Source organism: Bombyx mandarina, chromosome 11 (assembly GCF_030267445.1).
Source record: "Bombyx mandarina strain Sakado chromosome 11, ASM3026744v2".
Taxonomy (NCBI): domain Eukaryota; kingdom Metazoa; phylum Arthropoda; class Insecta; order Lepidoptera; family Bombycidae; genus Bombyx; species Bombyx mandarina.
In genome coordinates this window covers 9,996,849-10,013,046 of record NC_143218.1, presented here as the reverse complement: position 1 = coordinate 10,013,046, position 16,198 = coordinate 9,996,849, and the positions used below count along the sequence as shown (strand labels likewise).

The following is a 16,198-nucleotide window of genomic DNA, read 5'->3' as shown; positions in this document are numbered from 1 at the left end:
GACTAATAATACTAAACCCCTGCACCTGAGCACATGCTAGGTTTCCCGACTCCACATAATATGTGCTAGGGCAAGAAATAATTATTTAAAATTCAATTAAATTAAATAAACTCTCGTTCAAATGCCGAAAGTTTAATGAGGCTTAAATAGATTTTTTGGTCCATTCCCCAATATTTATTTTCTTTCGCCTATTTAAAGACTACGTGTTTAAAAGGCTTCATTATTACATGTTAATACCTTAAGTTACACTAAATTAGCAATTAGCATGGCACGTCTCTTCATGTCCTCCCAAAAGACTAGGTTTTTGTAACTACCTTTTTTAGTCATTCTAATAATTATTTTCGATCTTTCATCAGGTTTACAAGCTAAATGGGATTTTACGAAATGTGACAGATTTTAACCAATTTGACAGAATACAAAATATTGAAATAATAAATCTGTCTAATAAAAAATGTAAGCTGTTTGCAGACGAGCATACGGCCAATCTGATGGTGAGTGGTTAACGTTGCTCACGGACGTCAGTAATGCCGTGGGCAGCGACAAGCCACTGCCTACCATTATATTATACTCTCCACAAGCCTCGTTTGAAAAAAGACATTTAACCATACTTGAGACTTTAGAACTTATCTCAAGGTGGGTGGCGCATTTACGTTGTAGATGTCTATGGGCTCCAGTAACCACTTAACACCGGGTGGGCTGTAAGCTCGTCCAGCCATCTGAACAATAAAAAATAAAAAAATGTTACAGCGAAATCAAATTTCGAATTGTGTTCATATATGTACATATAAAGGAAAACCTTTATTAATTAAAACTCTTTAGTTTTTAAAGGATTTTTCTTTAGTATCATTCAATGTCATGGAGTAAAGTCTGTTATTGAATAAAAGGGGAGTTCAGTATTGTAGAGTTTATTAATACTGTTTACTGTTAAATTTTTAATATTAATTTTAAAAGAGATCGAGGGATTTAGTTTTTTTTTCTTATTACATTACAGAAAACACATATTATGCCTTTAAATCGAAAAAGAGAAATTTAAATTGGCAAAATAAATTAATTCACATAGCATCGCTAAGATTTTTCAATATCGTTAAGCCAAAACCACCATATATCTCGATTGAATTCATTTATCTGTATAGGCAAAAGAAATCTAGCCCATACGAACTAGAATTGGTGACAGTGAAAGCTTGCTGTTAAATTTTGACAGTTGACAGCTGTATTTGATTTAAAGTTTATTTTTGTTTGTTTACAACTTCCAAGCTTATCGACAGAACAAAGTTTATAAATAACTGCTGGTCAAATGTCAAATCAGATTAGACGTTCCTTTTCTTCACCGACTGCGATAGTGTTCTCCTTAAACCAGTTACACCAGTGTACAATTTAACACATAAATTACAAAAACGAAACAAAATGAGGTTGTGGTTAATTCCATTGTTATTAATAAAATTAATAAGCGCAACGCCTACACCCATCGTCTTGTGGCACGGCATGGGTATGTATTAAAAACGTTTTAAATTCAATTAAAATATAATATGATATAACATTGGAAAAATTTAAGAATCAAGTAGTAATGCCAAGTATGTTTAGGGTAACAACGAAAGTAGGTTAACGAGTTCAAAGTTTTATAATGAACCTCTTATTTTGCTTGTTAATAAGAATAAGTTTGAGAAAAAGAAAAAAAAGAAAAATATAATGTATTTCTTTAATTATCTGTTTAGGTGACACATGCTGCATGTCCTTTAGTCTTGGTTCCTTCAAAATATTCCTAGAGAAGAACATACCTGGTGTTTATGTTCTGTCTCTCCAAATTGGCAATAATACTGTTGAAGATTTTGAAAATGGATATTTCATGAACCCGAATCTCCAAGTTGAATATGTATGTGAGAAGTTAGCGGCCGATCCAAAACTATCAAACGGATTCAATGTCATGGGTTTCTCACAGGGATGTCAGTTTATGTGAGTGATACATAAAAAAATATACAAATATTTAACAACATCATTATTTAACTGGTTCATACTATGTTTTTCACATTTAATGAGTTCCTGATGTGTACTGTAGTCAGTAGTGAAAGCCCCTCAGACACAGCCCGCTGAGTTTTTCGCCGGATCTTCTCAGTGGGTCGCGTTTCCGATCCGGTGGTAGATTTTGCAAAGGACTGCTCTTGCTAGGGCCAGTGTTAGCAACGTCGTCAGGTTTGAGCTCCATGAGCTCACCTACTAGTTAAGGTTCCACTGAAATAGCCTCTCAAGGCTATCGGCTTAGGTAGGAAAAAAAAAGTGAAAGTTGAAAACAATTTGTAAACAAGGTGAATAAGAGGTATATCTGCAATCTGAAAATTAATCAATAAACCGGAAGAGAAAGCTGATACTATGTCATGTTTCTGCACTTATTTATGCATTGATTATGAAATTAATATTCCCCAAACCCAATATAGGTGTTTCTGTGTGACGGGTACCGGCAACACACATACTCGACAGTAACAAGTCATTCCCAGAACCTGAACAATAAATATTGCTAACAAATATATTTCTAACATCCCAAATAACATGGCCTCTTTTGTTCATATGTAATTAACCACTTGTCTATGTATACATCTACTTGTTAACTGATTTCATTTTGTTATATAGGATAAAAATGATTGTTCCATTGTGCAGACAATCATGCAAACAGATTATGATTGATTTAGTTGTTATACGTACAGATGTATTAACATACAATATATATATGAACAAGACTATTTGTCTTCTATATTTTATATTTGTCAACCAAACAACTATCAATAGCTCATAAAATAAACATTATCATCAGCTCATAAAATTACATATATACGCACCTCTGTGAACTCTTACAAATAAAATTTAAATTTACAATGATTTTACCAAAGCCTTACTTAAAACAGAAAAGCATTGAAAGCTCTAGTACAACTGAAAACTGTTCAGTAACTAATAAATTCGAAATGTTTTTGTTTTTAGTCGAGCTGTAGTACAAAGATGTGGTCATAAACTACCACAAATTAAAAACATGGTGTCTCTCGGAGGTCAGCACCAAGGCATCTATGGCATACCTCATTGTGGTGCCTTGAGACACGAAACATGTGATGATGTGAGGAAGCTACTCAATTACGCTGCATATAACAGGTTTGAATCGGATTCAATCGGATCGAAATGGGAAAGCTTGTGGGATTGAATTGATTTTTTTTATTCTTTCAAGCAAAAACTAATGGACTGGATTTTGATGAAACTTTACAATTTAAAAGCTTTAAAATCGGAATAGCACTTGTGCTATTCATAAAGTTCGATCATGGTATGACAGGTTGCCTGCGACAAGATTTAAGTAATTTACGTTTTTCATACAATAAGTGATAGTCACAGCAATAATCGAATGAAATACTAAAGAGAAAATCTCTGAGAAATTGTTTGAGATGATCTTCTTATCATCACACCGTCCGACGTCGCAGCAGAGTTAATCCATACTATCTGGAACCCCTGCGTCTATTCGTGTGTTTCCAGAGATATTTTTGTCACGTACCATTTGGATTCCCTCCCCTCCCTTCTGCGGTGTTTCTAGGGCTTTATGACATGTTGCGCTTTAAATGAGGTTTGAGGAGAGTTTCCAGCTCTATGGACATCGCAGTTTGAGTGCCTTAACCCACCTTGAGAAATGAGGTTCGGCATTAATTGTATTAGAGCGATTGTCATTCCTCTTCGGAACACAAGACTGCTTCGCAGAAATAGGCGGGACCGATACCTCTGTTATGTCCAATTAAGAGTAAATAAAATATATTTTTTACAAAATATGTCAACAGCAGTCATTGTAATACATTATAATATATATTTGTCGTTCTTTGAAAAGACAACGAGACAAAGTAAATCTTATTGTAAATTTTAAAGTGTCCTTTCCTTATACCTATCCTCACCCATAGAATAACAACAAGACAATACAAACAATAGGGCTATTTATAAGTTGGCAAACGCACATCAAAACTAAACATGTCATCGTATGTCATGAATTCTAATTTTATGACTGTGTGTGTGCAAACAACAGCTCTAAATATGTCTAAGACACTTAAAAAACGTATTTAGGTACTTTGCATATGAAAAAGCGTCCGAGAAAGAGTCTCCAAAAAATCCTTTATAAGATAAAATCGAAGTCACTTAAGAAACGTTTGTACGAAACTTGGTCTCCTACGTTAAAAAAAGCAACTGCGATGGGAATAATGATTACGACGATTAAGCTCGAATCTACTGGTATCCCATCTATATATATAAAAATGAATTGCTGTTCGTTAGTCTCGCTAAAACTCGAGAACGGCTCGAGAACCGATTTGGCTAATTTTGGTCTTGAATTATTTGTGGAAGTCCAGAGAAGTTTTTAAAGGTAGATAAATATGAAAATTCTCGGAATTAAATAAAAATAGCAATATTGTTTTTCCTTTGATGTATCCCCCGTCGGACGGATTCCTTTTGTTTGTTTTAAGTTTATTTTATACAAAAGTTTAGGTCTTTTATTTATCGGTTGAGGCACTACGAAGTCTGCCGGGTCAGCTAGTAATCGATAAAAATCGATTTCAGTCTAATCAGTTAGGCTAACCTCTTTGGTATATACTTGTGTTATGATCTGTCAAATAAGGACTCTCTTATGACATTTTAGCTGGGTACAAAATTCACTGGTTCAAGCGACATATTGGCACGATCCTTTAGACGAGCGGACATATGAGGCAAACAGCGTATTTCTAGCGGACATCAACAACGTGAGGACCGTCAACAAGACGTATATACAGAACTTGAATAATCTAGAAAGATTCGTGCTGGTGATGTTCGATAATGATAGCATAGTGCAGCCGAAGGAGACGGAATGGTTCGGTTTTTACGCTCCGGGACAGGCCGAGAAATTGGTATCGTTAAGGGAATCTAAGATTTATTTGCAGGTTTGTATAGTTTAATTTTCTTTGATTACCCCCATTCTCGAATTCGGCTGCGAAAAGCGTAGATATGTTTATGTTAAAATTAAAATATATATTATTGTTTGTATTTTCAGAGACGTCAGATAAAACTGTTATAAAACCCGTTAAAAAAAATACAAGAACAACATCGTATAATAAAATCATAGAGATTGCTTAGTTTCTGGAGGCTCATAGAATTCTCTATGGTCTGCTAACATAGATCCTATTTCTGCCGCCAATCATTGGTACAATTATGGCAATTATTCTAATATAACTATAATTTTTTAATTTCAATTACAAAATGGATAGAGATTCATTCCTCAATACGAACTTTGTATATCAATATCAGGTCAGTTTTAAAGACACTAAAAAACCAAATTCATATAATTCACGTATGTGTTGGACATTTAAATCCGCCCGAAGCTGAAAGGTTATCAAAAGTGTTCATTAAGCATAATATTTATAATTTATACATAATATGACTCGACTGTTTGCCGATGTTTTTAATATATAAATATATATCACTCTCTGGTACCCGTAATATAGAGAATCTTGGTTTGAGGCATACATATCACTCTCTGTAATATAAAGAATCTTAGCTTGGGGTCAGGGAACCGTTTGTGATTCTTCTATGATTATATATAAATAATTACTAGATATCAAATACATAAATAGTCCTGACAGCTTAGATGGAGATTTGTAATGAAGATCACGACAGCCATTAATAAAATTCGATTAAGTCCTTTCTCATGTTGCAAAGGGAGGAGGCCCAAACGGAATCTACAAGGGTACGTTTGGGCTCCCAGGAATATATTTGAAACACAATGGGCCGTGGACTCAATCATATCCATAAAATAATACTCGTTAAAAAATAGTTGAATAAAAAAATTTAGAAACTACCAAGATGTTTTTTTAAAAGAAAATACAATTCATTATATGTCACGACAGGATCGACTCGGCCTCAAGAAAATGGATAAAGCGGGAAAATTAATTTTCTTATCAACGCCCGGCGACCATCTACGTTTCACAGAAGAATGGATGATCAAAAACATAATTAAACCTTATCTTTCTAGTTAATTTTTTATTTATGCTCTAAGAGTTCACGCGATGACGCGCCCTCAATTAAATACTCTGCTTATCTTGTTAAGAACCTGATGAATAAAGGAATAAATTTTATTGGTGTTAAAACTTTTATTATACACTATGTTTATCCACGCGATGGCTTTGTCCATTGAAACATTTGGAGAATCTCACTGAAGATCATTGTAGTAATGTCATTATCTGTAGCGGACAAGATTTAAGGAGTGTATATCTATACTATATAATATTATAAAGAGGAAAGATTTGTTTGTTTGTTTGTTTCGAATAGGCTCCGAAACTACTGGACCGATTTGAAAAATTCTTTTTCCATTAGAAGCCGACATTGTCCCTGATGAACATAGGCTACTTTTTAAAAAAAATAAATTATTTAATTTTTTTGGTTTCATGTGTGTTTTAATGTTTCCGAAGCGAAGCGAGGGCGGGTCGCTAGTTATTATAATGTTTTTACATCACTTTTGGAATTCGTTTTAAACATGACAAAAAACATGGACATTTTCCTCACAAATCAGTTTTACACGTCATCAGCATCATCAGCCCACAGCCTCCCACTGCTGGACATAAACTTCTCCTAATTGACACCACTGAGCTCGGTCTTCGGTTCTCCCCATCCATCTCTTGCCGGCTACCCTTCGAAGGTTATCGCGTTACCTAACCAGAGGGCGTTCCACGTAACGTTTACCACTGAGCGGTCTCCATTCGACAACCCATCTACCCCAGCAATTGTCAGCCCTACTGCATATATCAGCCCACCAAATAGCTGTATAGCTGCGTCAATAGATTATACACTGCCTATTTCTGAAATGAAGGAGTAATGCTCTTCGGTTTGAAGGGTGGGGCAGCCGTTGGAACTATACTGAGACCTTAGAACTCATATCTCAAGGTACCGGTATTTACGTAAGGTAAGGCGGTATTTACGTTGTAGATGTCTATGGGATCCGATGACCACTTAACACCAGGTGGGCTGTGACCTCGTCCACCCATCTATGCAATAAATAAAAAGGTGATTTCCACCCAAACCACCGCGGATTTTTTGTATGTAAATATGTACATACGTAAAAAAAGTTTTCACGTGACGCAAAGTAAATAATCTTCGCTATGCTATTTGTTCAATAGGCTTCTACTTAAAAACATCAATGTAACATTAATATGTTATATCTGTTAGATGTTGCCTTCTAATTTAATGATCAATAAATTGTGGTTAATGTGTTAGTGTTGTTCCAATTCATAATGTCTCAAGCAAAAGATCCAATTAAGTTACATTAGATACTATTTAAATATAATAAGTAATAACTCAAACCTCAAACGACTTATTTATAACCATTAACATAAAAGGTCAAGAAATGAATGAATGGTAAAGATTTATGAAAATTGTACTGTTAAAACTAATACCTTAAAACTCTTGTCTTATGATGGGTGGCGGCCTTTATGTTGTAAATGTCTATGGGCTCTGTTAACTTAACATCAGCTGGGCCGTGAGCATACATATAAATAAAATTGGAGTGTCTGTTTGTAATATTGAAATAACCGCTTTTTACTACATGCATAGGAATATTATATACGGTTCATACACCAAAATAACATTTTTTACAATTTTTGTCTGTCTGTCGGTTGGTCCGGCTAATCTCTGGAACGGCTGGACCGATTTTGACGAGACTTTCACTGATAGGTAGCTGATGATATAAGGAGTAACTTAGGCTACTTTTTAGACTAGCTTCGCGCCGCAGCGTTACCCGTAGTACGACAATAACCGCGGGTAACATCGCGGGACTCAATAATAAAATTTAATATTACCGAAGCGAAGCGAGGGCGCGTCGCTAGTTTAAGCAATAAAAATAAGGTTGGTAATAACCTATAAAAAGTTGAAACTGTTATATTGCATTTTAAATGACAAAAAACGGCACAGCAAAAGTAAATATCACTCAATAAGGTTTTCAAGATCTATCTGTTTCTGTTTGAACGTGTCTCTGTCGACGTCGGCGTTTGTGCCCACGCTGGTGTACACCCTTACGTAGCGGTTGTGTTCCGATGATCTCTTGATGAACGGAGCGTTGGCTCCACGTAATTTGTGAAGGGGAAACTTCACCATGAACTGCAGCATGCACCTTTCAGCTATTTTGTAACTGGAATTTTTAAAATAATCCGAACCAAATTATATCATACAACTAAGCATTTACAATAGGGTTTGTTGTTGTCAATCTTAGCCGATAGAATATTGTGATTTCCTTATAGACTCCCGAGGTGGCTAAACCGATTTCGATGCCATTTTCAAGAAAGCTTCGCATTGGCCTAGCGGGTGATCCCGTGAAATTTGGTAGCATTCGGATCAAAGTCAAACCGAAGATCGACCAGCAAATCGGGCCGGGTTTGCGAAACTCTAACAAAACTTTTTTCTCTATCTATACTGGTAATCCAAAGGAGTTATATCAGCTTCACCGAGCGTGTAGGCGAGCTCACGGGGCTCAGCTTGGCGAATTTGCTAACACTAGCTCTACCATGCCCGGTGCTTCGCTGAAACTACCTCGGATCGGAATCGCGACCCATTGAGAAGATCCGGCGAGAAACTCAGTGGGCTGTGTCTGTGGGTTAATTTACTCGCCGAGCTCGTTACTTTTTTTTTTCCTACCTAAGCTGGTAGCCTGGAGCGGCTATTCCAGCGTAACCGGGGCTAGTAGGTGAGCTCACGGGGCTCAAACCTGACGACGATGCTAACACGAACTCTAGCAAGAGCCGTGCTTCGCAGAATCTACCACCGGAGCTCGTCACATTCGACGGGCTTGATGAGAACGGTCGACGGTACTTGAATGCCTAAAAGAACCAATAGTGGATCCGGAGGATTCGAAATTACGGTAACAAAAGTCGTCCATTTCTTTCACAACAATTTTACATTAGCATAGGATTCGCTGCAAACTCGGTTTTTTTATGTTTGAAGGATTACTGGTGGCCCGGAGGCGTTTTCAGTTTCACCAGGACCGGTGGGCGAATAAAAGCTCAGCCAGGAGGGGTGGGATTTGCTAACAGCTGCTCGAGCGCCTCCGAAGGAGACCTAACAACTCAAGAGAAGCTGCTTCGCGAATGAATCTACTACGGGATCGGAATCTTGCTTACTCGTATGGGTTGATGCAATCCATTCGAACTATATTGTATCCTTGATCGTGAGCTAATTCTTTAGATTTTTCTGCTAGCATCACGGCTAACCCTTGTCTTCTATATTCTGGGATAACTGTCAACATTTTAATCTGAAAATAATTAAATTACCCGGACAGCTACAATATTTGTATTTTAAGTCATTTGAGGATAACTATATGTTTTTTTTTACCTCGAACACTTTTTGCTGTTTAAATATATCCCACAAGTTTGGCGTTTCTTGTAGTTTTGCAATGAAGTACAAGAAATCTTTCGTGTTTGGATCCTAAAAAATTAATATAACTATTGTCACTGAATTTACCAATGGAAAATTCAAAAAATACGTGCCTGGCGATAAAATGCGTAATGTCTTAAATTCTTCGGATCTACGGGACTGCTTGCAAAATTCACGCAGACCCCTGCAATCGAGCCATTATCATCCTTTGCGAATAATGTGTTCCCTGCAACAATAGTAGACTGACTAGACTGGTGTTAGGGAGCGCTGTGATCCCGGAAATACGAATAATGTTATTGCAGAGGACTATTTTTACTGGTGGTGGGACCTCTTGTGAGTCCGCGCGGGTAGGTACCACCGCCCTGCCTATTTCTGCCGCGAAGCAGTAATACGTTTCGGCTTGAAGGATGGGGCAGCCGTTGTAACTATACTTCAGACCTTAGAACTTATATCTCAAGGTGGGTGGCGCATTTATGGGCTCCAGTAACCACTTAACACCAGGTGGGCTGTGAGCTCGTCCACCCATCTAAGCAATAAAAAAACTTTTTTGTGATATACCTAATCGACCTCATAATTCATGGTGGGTTAGCGCATCTAGTAGCATTCACGTCGAAAAATATATAGGATCTGACTTAACTCCAGGTGGACAAGGAGTTAACGACGAATTAATAATGCACCACAAGGAAGATTGCCGAATTACCACGTAGGTACATTAGAACCTGACCTTCAAATTCATAAAGAAGGCTGTTTTATCTTTCTAATCAAAACACATTATTTCTTCGCGACAGAAATAGGCTGATTAGTACTAGGGTTGGCACAGCTCCCCATTCATATTAGTACAAAGATCGATTGATAGGATGACAGCTTGTGTATACGAAGCTTTATATATGTATTTCTTCTAATTTACGGCCGGTCAGATTTAGATTAAATTCCTCCGAATTTATGTCTGAATTCTGGTAACCGCATAACATTACGTTAATGTGTGACATTCAATTTGATTAGCCTCAAACTGGGAAATAATATAGGTTAACTTTTGCTTCACCGCTGGGCTCGGCTTTCCGGCCAAGCGTTATAAAGTCCACGCGCGCGAAAATTCGGCCAGAAAGTATAAATGCTATTTAATAAGCACAGGGATCTAAATACAAACGAAACGTATTTATGAATTCGGATTACTATTTGTATAAAACTGTATGAAATTCTAACCCTGCTTCAATAAACCGATTAAATATTCGTCAAGGGCACGATCGTTGTTCACGTTCATATTTCTTGAAATCACCAGCACGTGCTCGCTCAAGAAATGCCGTTTGATCGCGTCAACTGCCGCCTCATGGTCTTCAGATGTTACTTGGCAAACGGAAAAATTTTCTGGCTGCAAATATTTGGTCTTCATTTAGTATCATTGCTGTGGGCAGATGTTATGCAATCGCCACTTCACCCGGTTTGTGATGAGCCTGGTACACTTATGCAAACAACTGCCGATTTTTTTATTATTTTGTTGCTACGATGGGTGGACGGGCTCACAGCCCACCTGATGTTAAGTGGTCGCCGAAGCCCATAGACATCTACAACGTAAATGCGCCACCCACCTTGAGATATAAGTTGTAAGGTCTCAGTATAGTTACAACGGCTGCCCCACCCTTCAAACCGAAACGCATTGCTGCTTCACGGTAGAAATAGGCGGGGTAGTGGTATGGTGGTGCCTACTGGTGCGGACTCACAAGAGGTCCTACCACCACATGACGTGGTCGGTGGTCCATTGCATGGGCAACCTTCCACGCGGTCTAGTGCCTTCTACTTTGCCCTGAACGACAAGGCGCTCTATGGACCTTGAGAGTAGATAAGAGTGATACGACAAAGGAAAAAATATTTGGTAAACAATGAAGTACTCGGTATTGAATAAATTATCAACAATAAAAGCAATTCGTTAAACAATACCAACTTTGTCTTGGTGAATCAAATCTTTGATTCCAAATACGCATTTCCTTATTTGTGAGTAAAAATATGTTTTCTTGGTTAGATACCGTAAGCACTTTGTTCTTAGCGAAAACATAACTAAAATTTTTCAAACGTTAAATGCAAATTTTGTTTTCTAGGTTGACGTGTGACATACTTCTCTGTCGCTTAGTTTTCTTTTTTAATATTTGACAGTTATTTATTTTCAGCTAAGTAAAATAAAGAAAAATTGGGGATGTAAATAAAAAACACTATTGCTCTTTCAAAATTTGGTCCAACATTTCCTTTAAATAGAGTCGTGAATAAATTACAATATAAATGCATGTAAAAATAGAAATAACTAAAAGTGCTATTTTAATGCAGCATTGCAATTGATATTTTATCAGGTCGTATTCATTATTTTAAAGTAAATCTCCAGCTGAGTCTATTTGATGTTTTCTGAGCCGAACACATATTACAATTTTGCTCATTGTATAAATAGAACTTAAAATTTTCAATTAATTTTTTGTTGATAATTTAATATCTTATTTCGAACTACAAACAAAATATACAATAAATATTGCCATATACATTAAATCTAAATGTAGTTCTACCAAAAATGGGTTTTGCTCATAATTTTCTCAAAATTAATTCTGAATGCTTTCATTACATTTGCTGTCTATGTCCGACGCGAAAAAACAATCTATATCGGTTTGAAGGGTGGAACACAACACGAGACTGTCTATGAACGTCTATGTAACCATTTTTTGTGATGTAGGAAGGATTACTAATGGTTCGAAGGCCTTTCCAATTTCAGCAGGACAGGTGGGCGAACAAAGGCTCAGCCAAGAGGGGTGGGATTTGCTAACAGCTGCCCGAGCACTTCCGAAGATCCCTCTAACAATACAAAAGCAGCTGCTTCGCGAATGAATCTACTACTGGATCGCAAGAGAACGGAAGGATCGGAACCGTTGAGAAGATCCGACGGGAAACTTAGCGGGCTGATGGATGGGTTCTGCATAACCAATTGATTCGGTAAACGTACTGAATAAAAAAAAAACTTGATTATGTACCTACTTATTCACAAGTGCTGATTGAAACACATAAAGATCCCACATACACTAAATGAGCGTGACCAATTTAAAATTTAATTGAATTTTTGTAATTACGAATTTTAGAATGATAATATGAAGATACTGGTACACGTTTTGTTATGTGAGTAACAATTTTTATCCAAAGCTATTTTCATCTTAGATTTAAAAATGTTTTCTTGGTGCCCTAGTGGGCGCGAACAAAGCATCAGCACAGCAGAAAGACCAACATTTTCGACCAGTTCCTGTTGCCAGTGATGACATACGGCATTAAATTGCTATCACTCATAATGAACCTTATCAAATGATTCAAAGTCACTCTAAGAGCAAGGAAGAAAGCTATGCCCATGAATCGAAATAGAAGTAAGAGCATTCGCAGAAGAACCTTGAAAGGTGGTATTTCGCAAAGGATTGCAAGAGTGGATTGGCAATGCGCCGGCCATATTGCTCGTAAAGTAAACTACCGCTTGGCTAAAAATTTCTAATCAGCGTAATCTAAGTAAACGTAATCTAGTTAAAGCTGAATACAGACAGTACAGGACTGATCATTTTGCCCAATCTTGGAGACCTATGGTCAAGATCTCTTTTTGCTGATGATGATGATGATGATATGCTTCGGTAAAGAAATAACACTAGGTGGGCTGTCAGTTAGTAATAACATCTATATAAAAAGAAGCAAATATTTAATTTCCATTTTTTCTCCAGGTGTGGGATATATGCTCAACTGGATCACGGGAATCGATTTCATAGACCTGTCAGACCTCGAACCTGAATACACACGGCAGGATACGCAACGAAATCGAATTTCAGAAGAGGCTCAAACGAAGCGAGCCCAGCGCCGATATCTCTTAGCCACACAAACATTAAACACCAAATTAAGCCTACGGAGTAGCCCGGACGAGGACGACAAAGACGTCAACTTAAAAGAGAAAATATCAACTCTTGTACAACAAACGCTACACGACACTGAGAGGAAAATTAAATCTGTTCAGAACATGAAAGAACACTTCAAGGATGAACCGCCCTACAGAATCGGTTTTGTACTGAGCATGGTAAAGAAAACTAGGGATGTGCTAAACGAGTTATTTAATGTCGCGGTCAAGCACCGAGATGAATGGAAGGCGTTGGAGCAAATGAAAATATTCGAACTAATTGTTCATACGAATGTTGACACAAATAATTTAGTGAGGCAGCTTATCGACATTCATGTTAAATACATGAATTCAACCAACACGAAACTGAGGAGAGTATTGCTTATCTAATTGACGAGCACAGCGCATCGGCAATTAAAAAAAATACTTATTTATGCTTTTAATTCACTTACAATCTGTACTATGTATATTGTGGGTATAAATTTATTGTATAACTCACTTTACTGTAAAGGTTAGTGTACTCTGATAGATCACTCTGAATATTGTCAATGATGATATAAGTACCTGCTTTCTTTTTCAGAATTTCTCTACATAAAAACCATTTAGATATTTCTTATTAGAACGCTTATTATTAATGTTATGTTACAGTGTTAATGTTGTTCAATGTTAAATATGTTATGATGTGCAATAAAGTATTCCCTGTCTCTCTCTTTCTCTCTCTCTCTACAATATTTTCTTTCTAATTGTAGGCGTTTTCTTTTGACGAAAGATTGTAATCTAAGAATTTATAAGAATGAATAAAACGAGTTAGCTTTGTCTTTATTCTGTTATAAGTTTCCCACTTACTTTGTTTCATACTGTTAATATACCGGACGTCAATAATAAGTAGTTAAAAACTTAATATCGTGAAACTTAAAAATTTGTTAAGTGGATCGGATCTCAATCCAATTCAAATTATAATTCAATCGCTATTTTTGAGAAAGCTCCACTTTCCTTATCATGAAAAATATCTACTTATTTGCTTTTTGAACAAATAATTTATGTATGTACAACCTTCGATCAACAATTGTTGATTGAAGTGTACAACCTAAGAATTTACTCTTATGTTACGAAACAACAATCTCATTCTACCTGCAGTACAAAACCTTGTATGTATATTCAGTAGACAATGGATACACATGTTTCCCGCGTTGTGTAAATCTTAAACAAGAAGGCGCATCCCATCTTTTCCAGGCGGTAATTATTTGTGTGCGGGAACACCTGCAACTGATGAGGTCGGCGGTAGTGCATTAGTTGATGACGTCACGCCTCGGCGATGACGTCAGGGTTGGAAGAATCTCTTTTACTAGAGATTAAACTAGATTTAAAAATGATGCAACTTATATAAACAGTTTAAGAAGTAGAATTTCCGAAGCAAAGAAACAATTCTTAAAAGTTTGAGAGCTTCCACAAATATTCGTAGGTACCTAAATCTTATTATTGAAAAATTTGTAGGTACTATTATTAGGCTTTTCATAAAATGAATACAATTTCATGACAATAATCACAAATGTGAAAGTGAAAACATGTTTCTTTGTTACGTTTTTACGTCTTAACTATTTACCTAATCATCATGAATTTTGTTTTGCCCGTTCTCAGGTCACATCAAAAAGACACAAGACACCTTTCATCTACAAAAAAGTATAAAAAGTATTCTCGAAAGTTAAATGTTTTTCTCATGAACGCGAGTGAATCCGTGTGTACGACATAATTTTTAACGAATGACATCAGATTTAACTGTAAAATAGGAGCGATAGGTAAAAAGTAACAGCGAGCTAGACAATGCATTTTTTAAATTAAAAAGTATTTGTTTTAAAAAGTATTTATTTAAAGTTTTAAAATTTGGTGAATTAACACCAAATTTTAAACATCCTAAAAAAACCTTTGATACAGCTTTAAGAACAAAAAATTTCATGTTCTTGTATTTAGTATATTGATTGCTATTGTCCATAATATTATTCATTTTTACTGACAATGAATCCATCATTACCGTAGCCGAAATCGGCATAAAAATATCGTCATTATTTATCGAGGAGCTCGTCGATTCTACCCCCGAATGACGTCACATTTTACGTTCAGCCGAGTTTTGTATAAGTTTGGCGCCGTAAATAAATTAAAAACTGTCCGTGTGCCTATTACACAAACACATCTTATGGATTTTCGTACCGACCGAATACCCGAAGCGCTTGTATCGCATAAAACAAAAGAGCATCACAATGGAAAATAACGAAAACTTTTTTGACCAGAACAATGCTGTGTAGGTAAATGTGAAATATACATATTTTGGGTACAGGGCTGCCTGGGGGAAAATTATAACCATAAAGAGAAACTGTTTGAAATTCAATGAGCAATATCCAACGAAATTGTCTACAAAGTTGTAGTACCTACCTAGTACCTATTTGCGTGAAAGTAGGAAGTGTTTTGCGGGCTTACTTAATCATATCTACACACTACACAAAAAAATCAAAGTGTAAATTCATAAACGAATCTATACATAGCGTATCTAATGTTTATGGTTATTTGCCGCACTACTCTGTCAATTGACCAATTAACAAGTCTTACATTATATCCACATATAAAATAGAAATTTTGGATTAAATATGATGCAGAGACTGGTTGGCGCCATCAGAGAGGTACGTTTCGAGTGATTATTTGAGCGACAATATTCACTCTTATTTATAGTAGAGAGTGCTAGGCTAGCTTTAAGGTAGCTCAGTCACCAATTCTCTTGAATACCGTCTTAAACAGTTGCTGACATGCGTAAAATCAAAGAAACATCAAACCGTTAACTTTAACTATTTTTAGTTTAAATAGTGATGTGGCGCCGACAAAAAAATAAAAAGTAATTAGTACGAGTATGTCCACCGT

General features: G+C 36.4%; 3 protein-coding genes across 6 annotated transcripts; 2 read left to right on the top strand and 1 right to left on the bottom strand.

Annotated features, from left to right (window-relative positions):
- The first annotated feature begins 1,231 nt into the window (after positions 1-1,231).
- On the top strand, positions 1,232-6,113 carry Ppt1 (Palmitoyl-protein thioesterase 1). Of its 2 annotated transcripts, none has more exons than XM_089730922.1 (5): positions 1,232-1,486; positions 1,713-1,950; positions 2,968-3,132; positions 4,646-4,922; positions 5,033-5,833. In XM_089730922.1, the coding sequence occupies exons 1-5, from the start codon at positions 1,405-1,407 to the stop codon at positions 5,054-5,056; spliced, it is 786 nt and encodes a 261-aa protein (XP_089587048.1). In that variant the 5' UTR covers positions 1,232-1,404; the 3' UTR covers positions 5,057-5,833. The 2 variants fall into 2 exon arrangements, with proteins under 2 accessions (XP_089587048.1, XP_028038589.2); XM_028182788.2 differs by lacking the exon at positions 5,033-5,833 and adding an exon at positions 5,886-6,113 and having other exon boundaries at positions 1,234-1,486.
- A 1,342-nt stretch (positions 6,114-7,455) lies between these two features.
- Positions 7,456-11,471, bottom strand: LOC114249258 (arylalkylamine N-acetyltransferase 1). Its single transcript, XM_028182755.2, has 6 exons — positions 11,336-11,471; positions 10,600-10,765; positions 9,510-9,622; positions 9,355-9,447; positions 9,144-9,274; positions 7,456-8,158 (listed from the first exon to the last, which is right to left on the bottom strand). Exons 1-6 carry the CDS (start codon positions 11,444-11,446, stop codon positions 7,954-7,956), a joined length of 819 nt encoding a protein of 272 aa, XP_028038556.2. The 5' UTR covers positions 11,447-11,471; the 3' UTR covers positions 7,456-7,953.
- A 187-nt stretch (positions 11,472-11,658) lies between these two features.
- Positions 11,659-14,001, top strand: LOC114249289 (uncharacterized). Of its 3 annotated transcripts, none has more exons than XM_089730925.1 (2): positions 11,659-12,363; positions 13,125-14,001. In XM_089730925.1, the coding sequence occupies exon 2, from the start codon at positions 13,136-13,138 to the stop codon at positions 13,679-13,681; it is 546 nt and encodes a 181-aa protein (XP_089587051.1). In that variant the 5' UTR covers positions 11,659-12,363; positions 13,125-13,135; the 3' UTR covers positions 13,682-14,001. The 3 variants fall into 3 exon arrangements, with proteins under 3 accessions (XP_089587051.1, XP_089587050.1, XP_028038597.2); XM_089730924.1 differs by having other exon boundaries at positions 11,659-12,543; XM_028182796.2 differs by having other exon boundaries at positions 11,659-13,055.
- The last annotated feature ends 2,197 nt before the right edge of the window (positions 14,002-16,198 follow it).

Coding starts and splice junctions, on each gene's coding strand:
- LOC114249258 (XM_028182755.2), bottom strand. CDS start 11,446: ATGTTTTCGCTAAGAACAAAGTGCTTACGGTATCTAACCAAGAAAACA. Junction 9,448..9,509: donor ATTACGCATTTTATCGCCAG/GCACGTATTTTT, acceptor TTAATTTTTTAG/GATCCAAACACGAAAGATTT. Junction 9,275..9,354: donor AACAGCAAAAAGTGTTCGAG/GTAAAAAAAAAC, acceptor AATTATTTTCAG/ATTAAAATGTTGACAGTTAT.
- LOC114249289 (XM_028182796.2), top strand. CDS start 13,013: ATGATGATGATGATGATATGCTTCGGTAAAGAAATAACACTAG. Junction 13,056..13,124: donor CGGTAAAGAAATAACACTAG/GTGGGCTGTCAG, acceptor TTTTTTCTCCAG/GTGTGGGATATATGCTCAAC.
- Ppt1 (XM_028182788.2), top strand. CDS start 1,405: ATGAGGTTGTGGTTAATTCCATTGTTATTAATAAAATTAATAAGCGCA. Junction 1,951..2,967: donor TCACAGGGATGTCAGTTTAT/GTGAGTGATACA, acceptor TTTTGTTTTTAG/TCGAGCTGTAGTACAAAGAT. Junction 3,133..4,645: donor AATTACGCTGCATATAACAG/GTTTGAATCGGA, acceptor ATGACATTTTAG/CTGGGTACAAAATTCACTGG.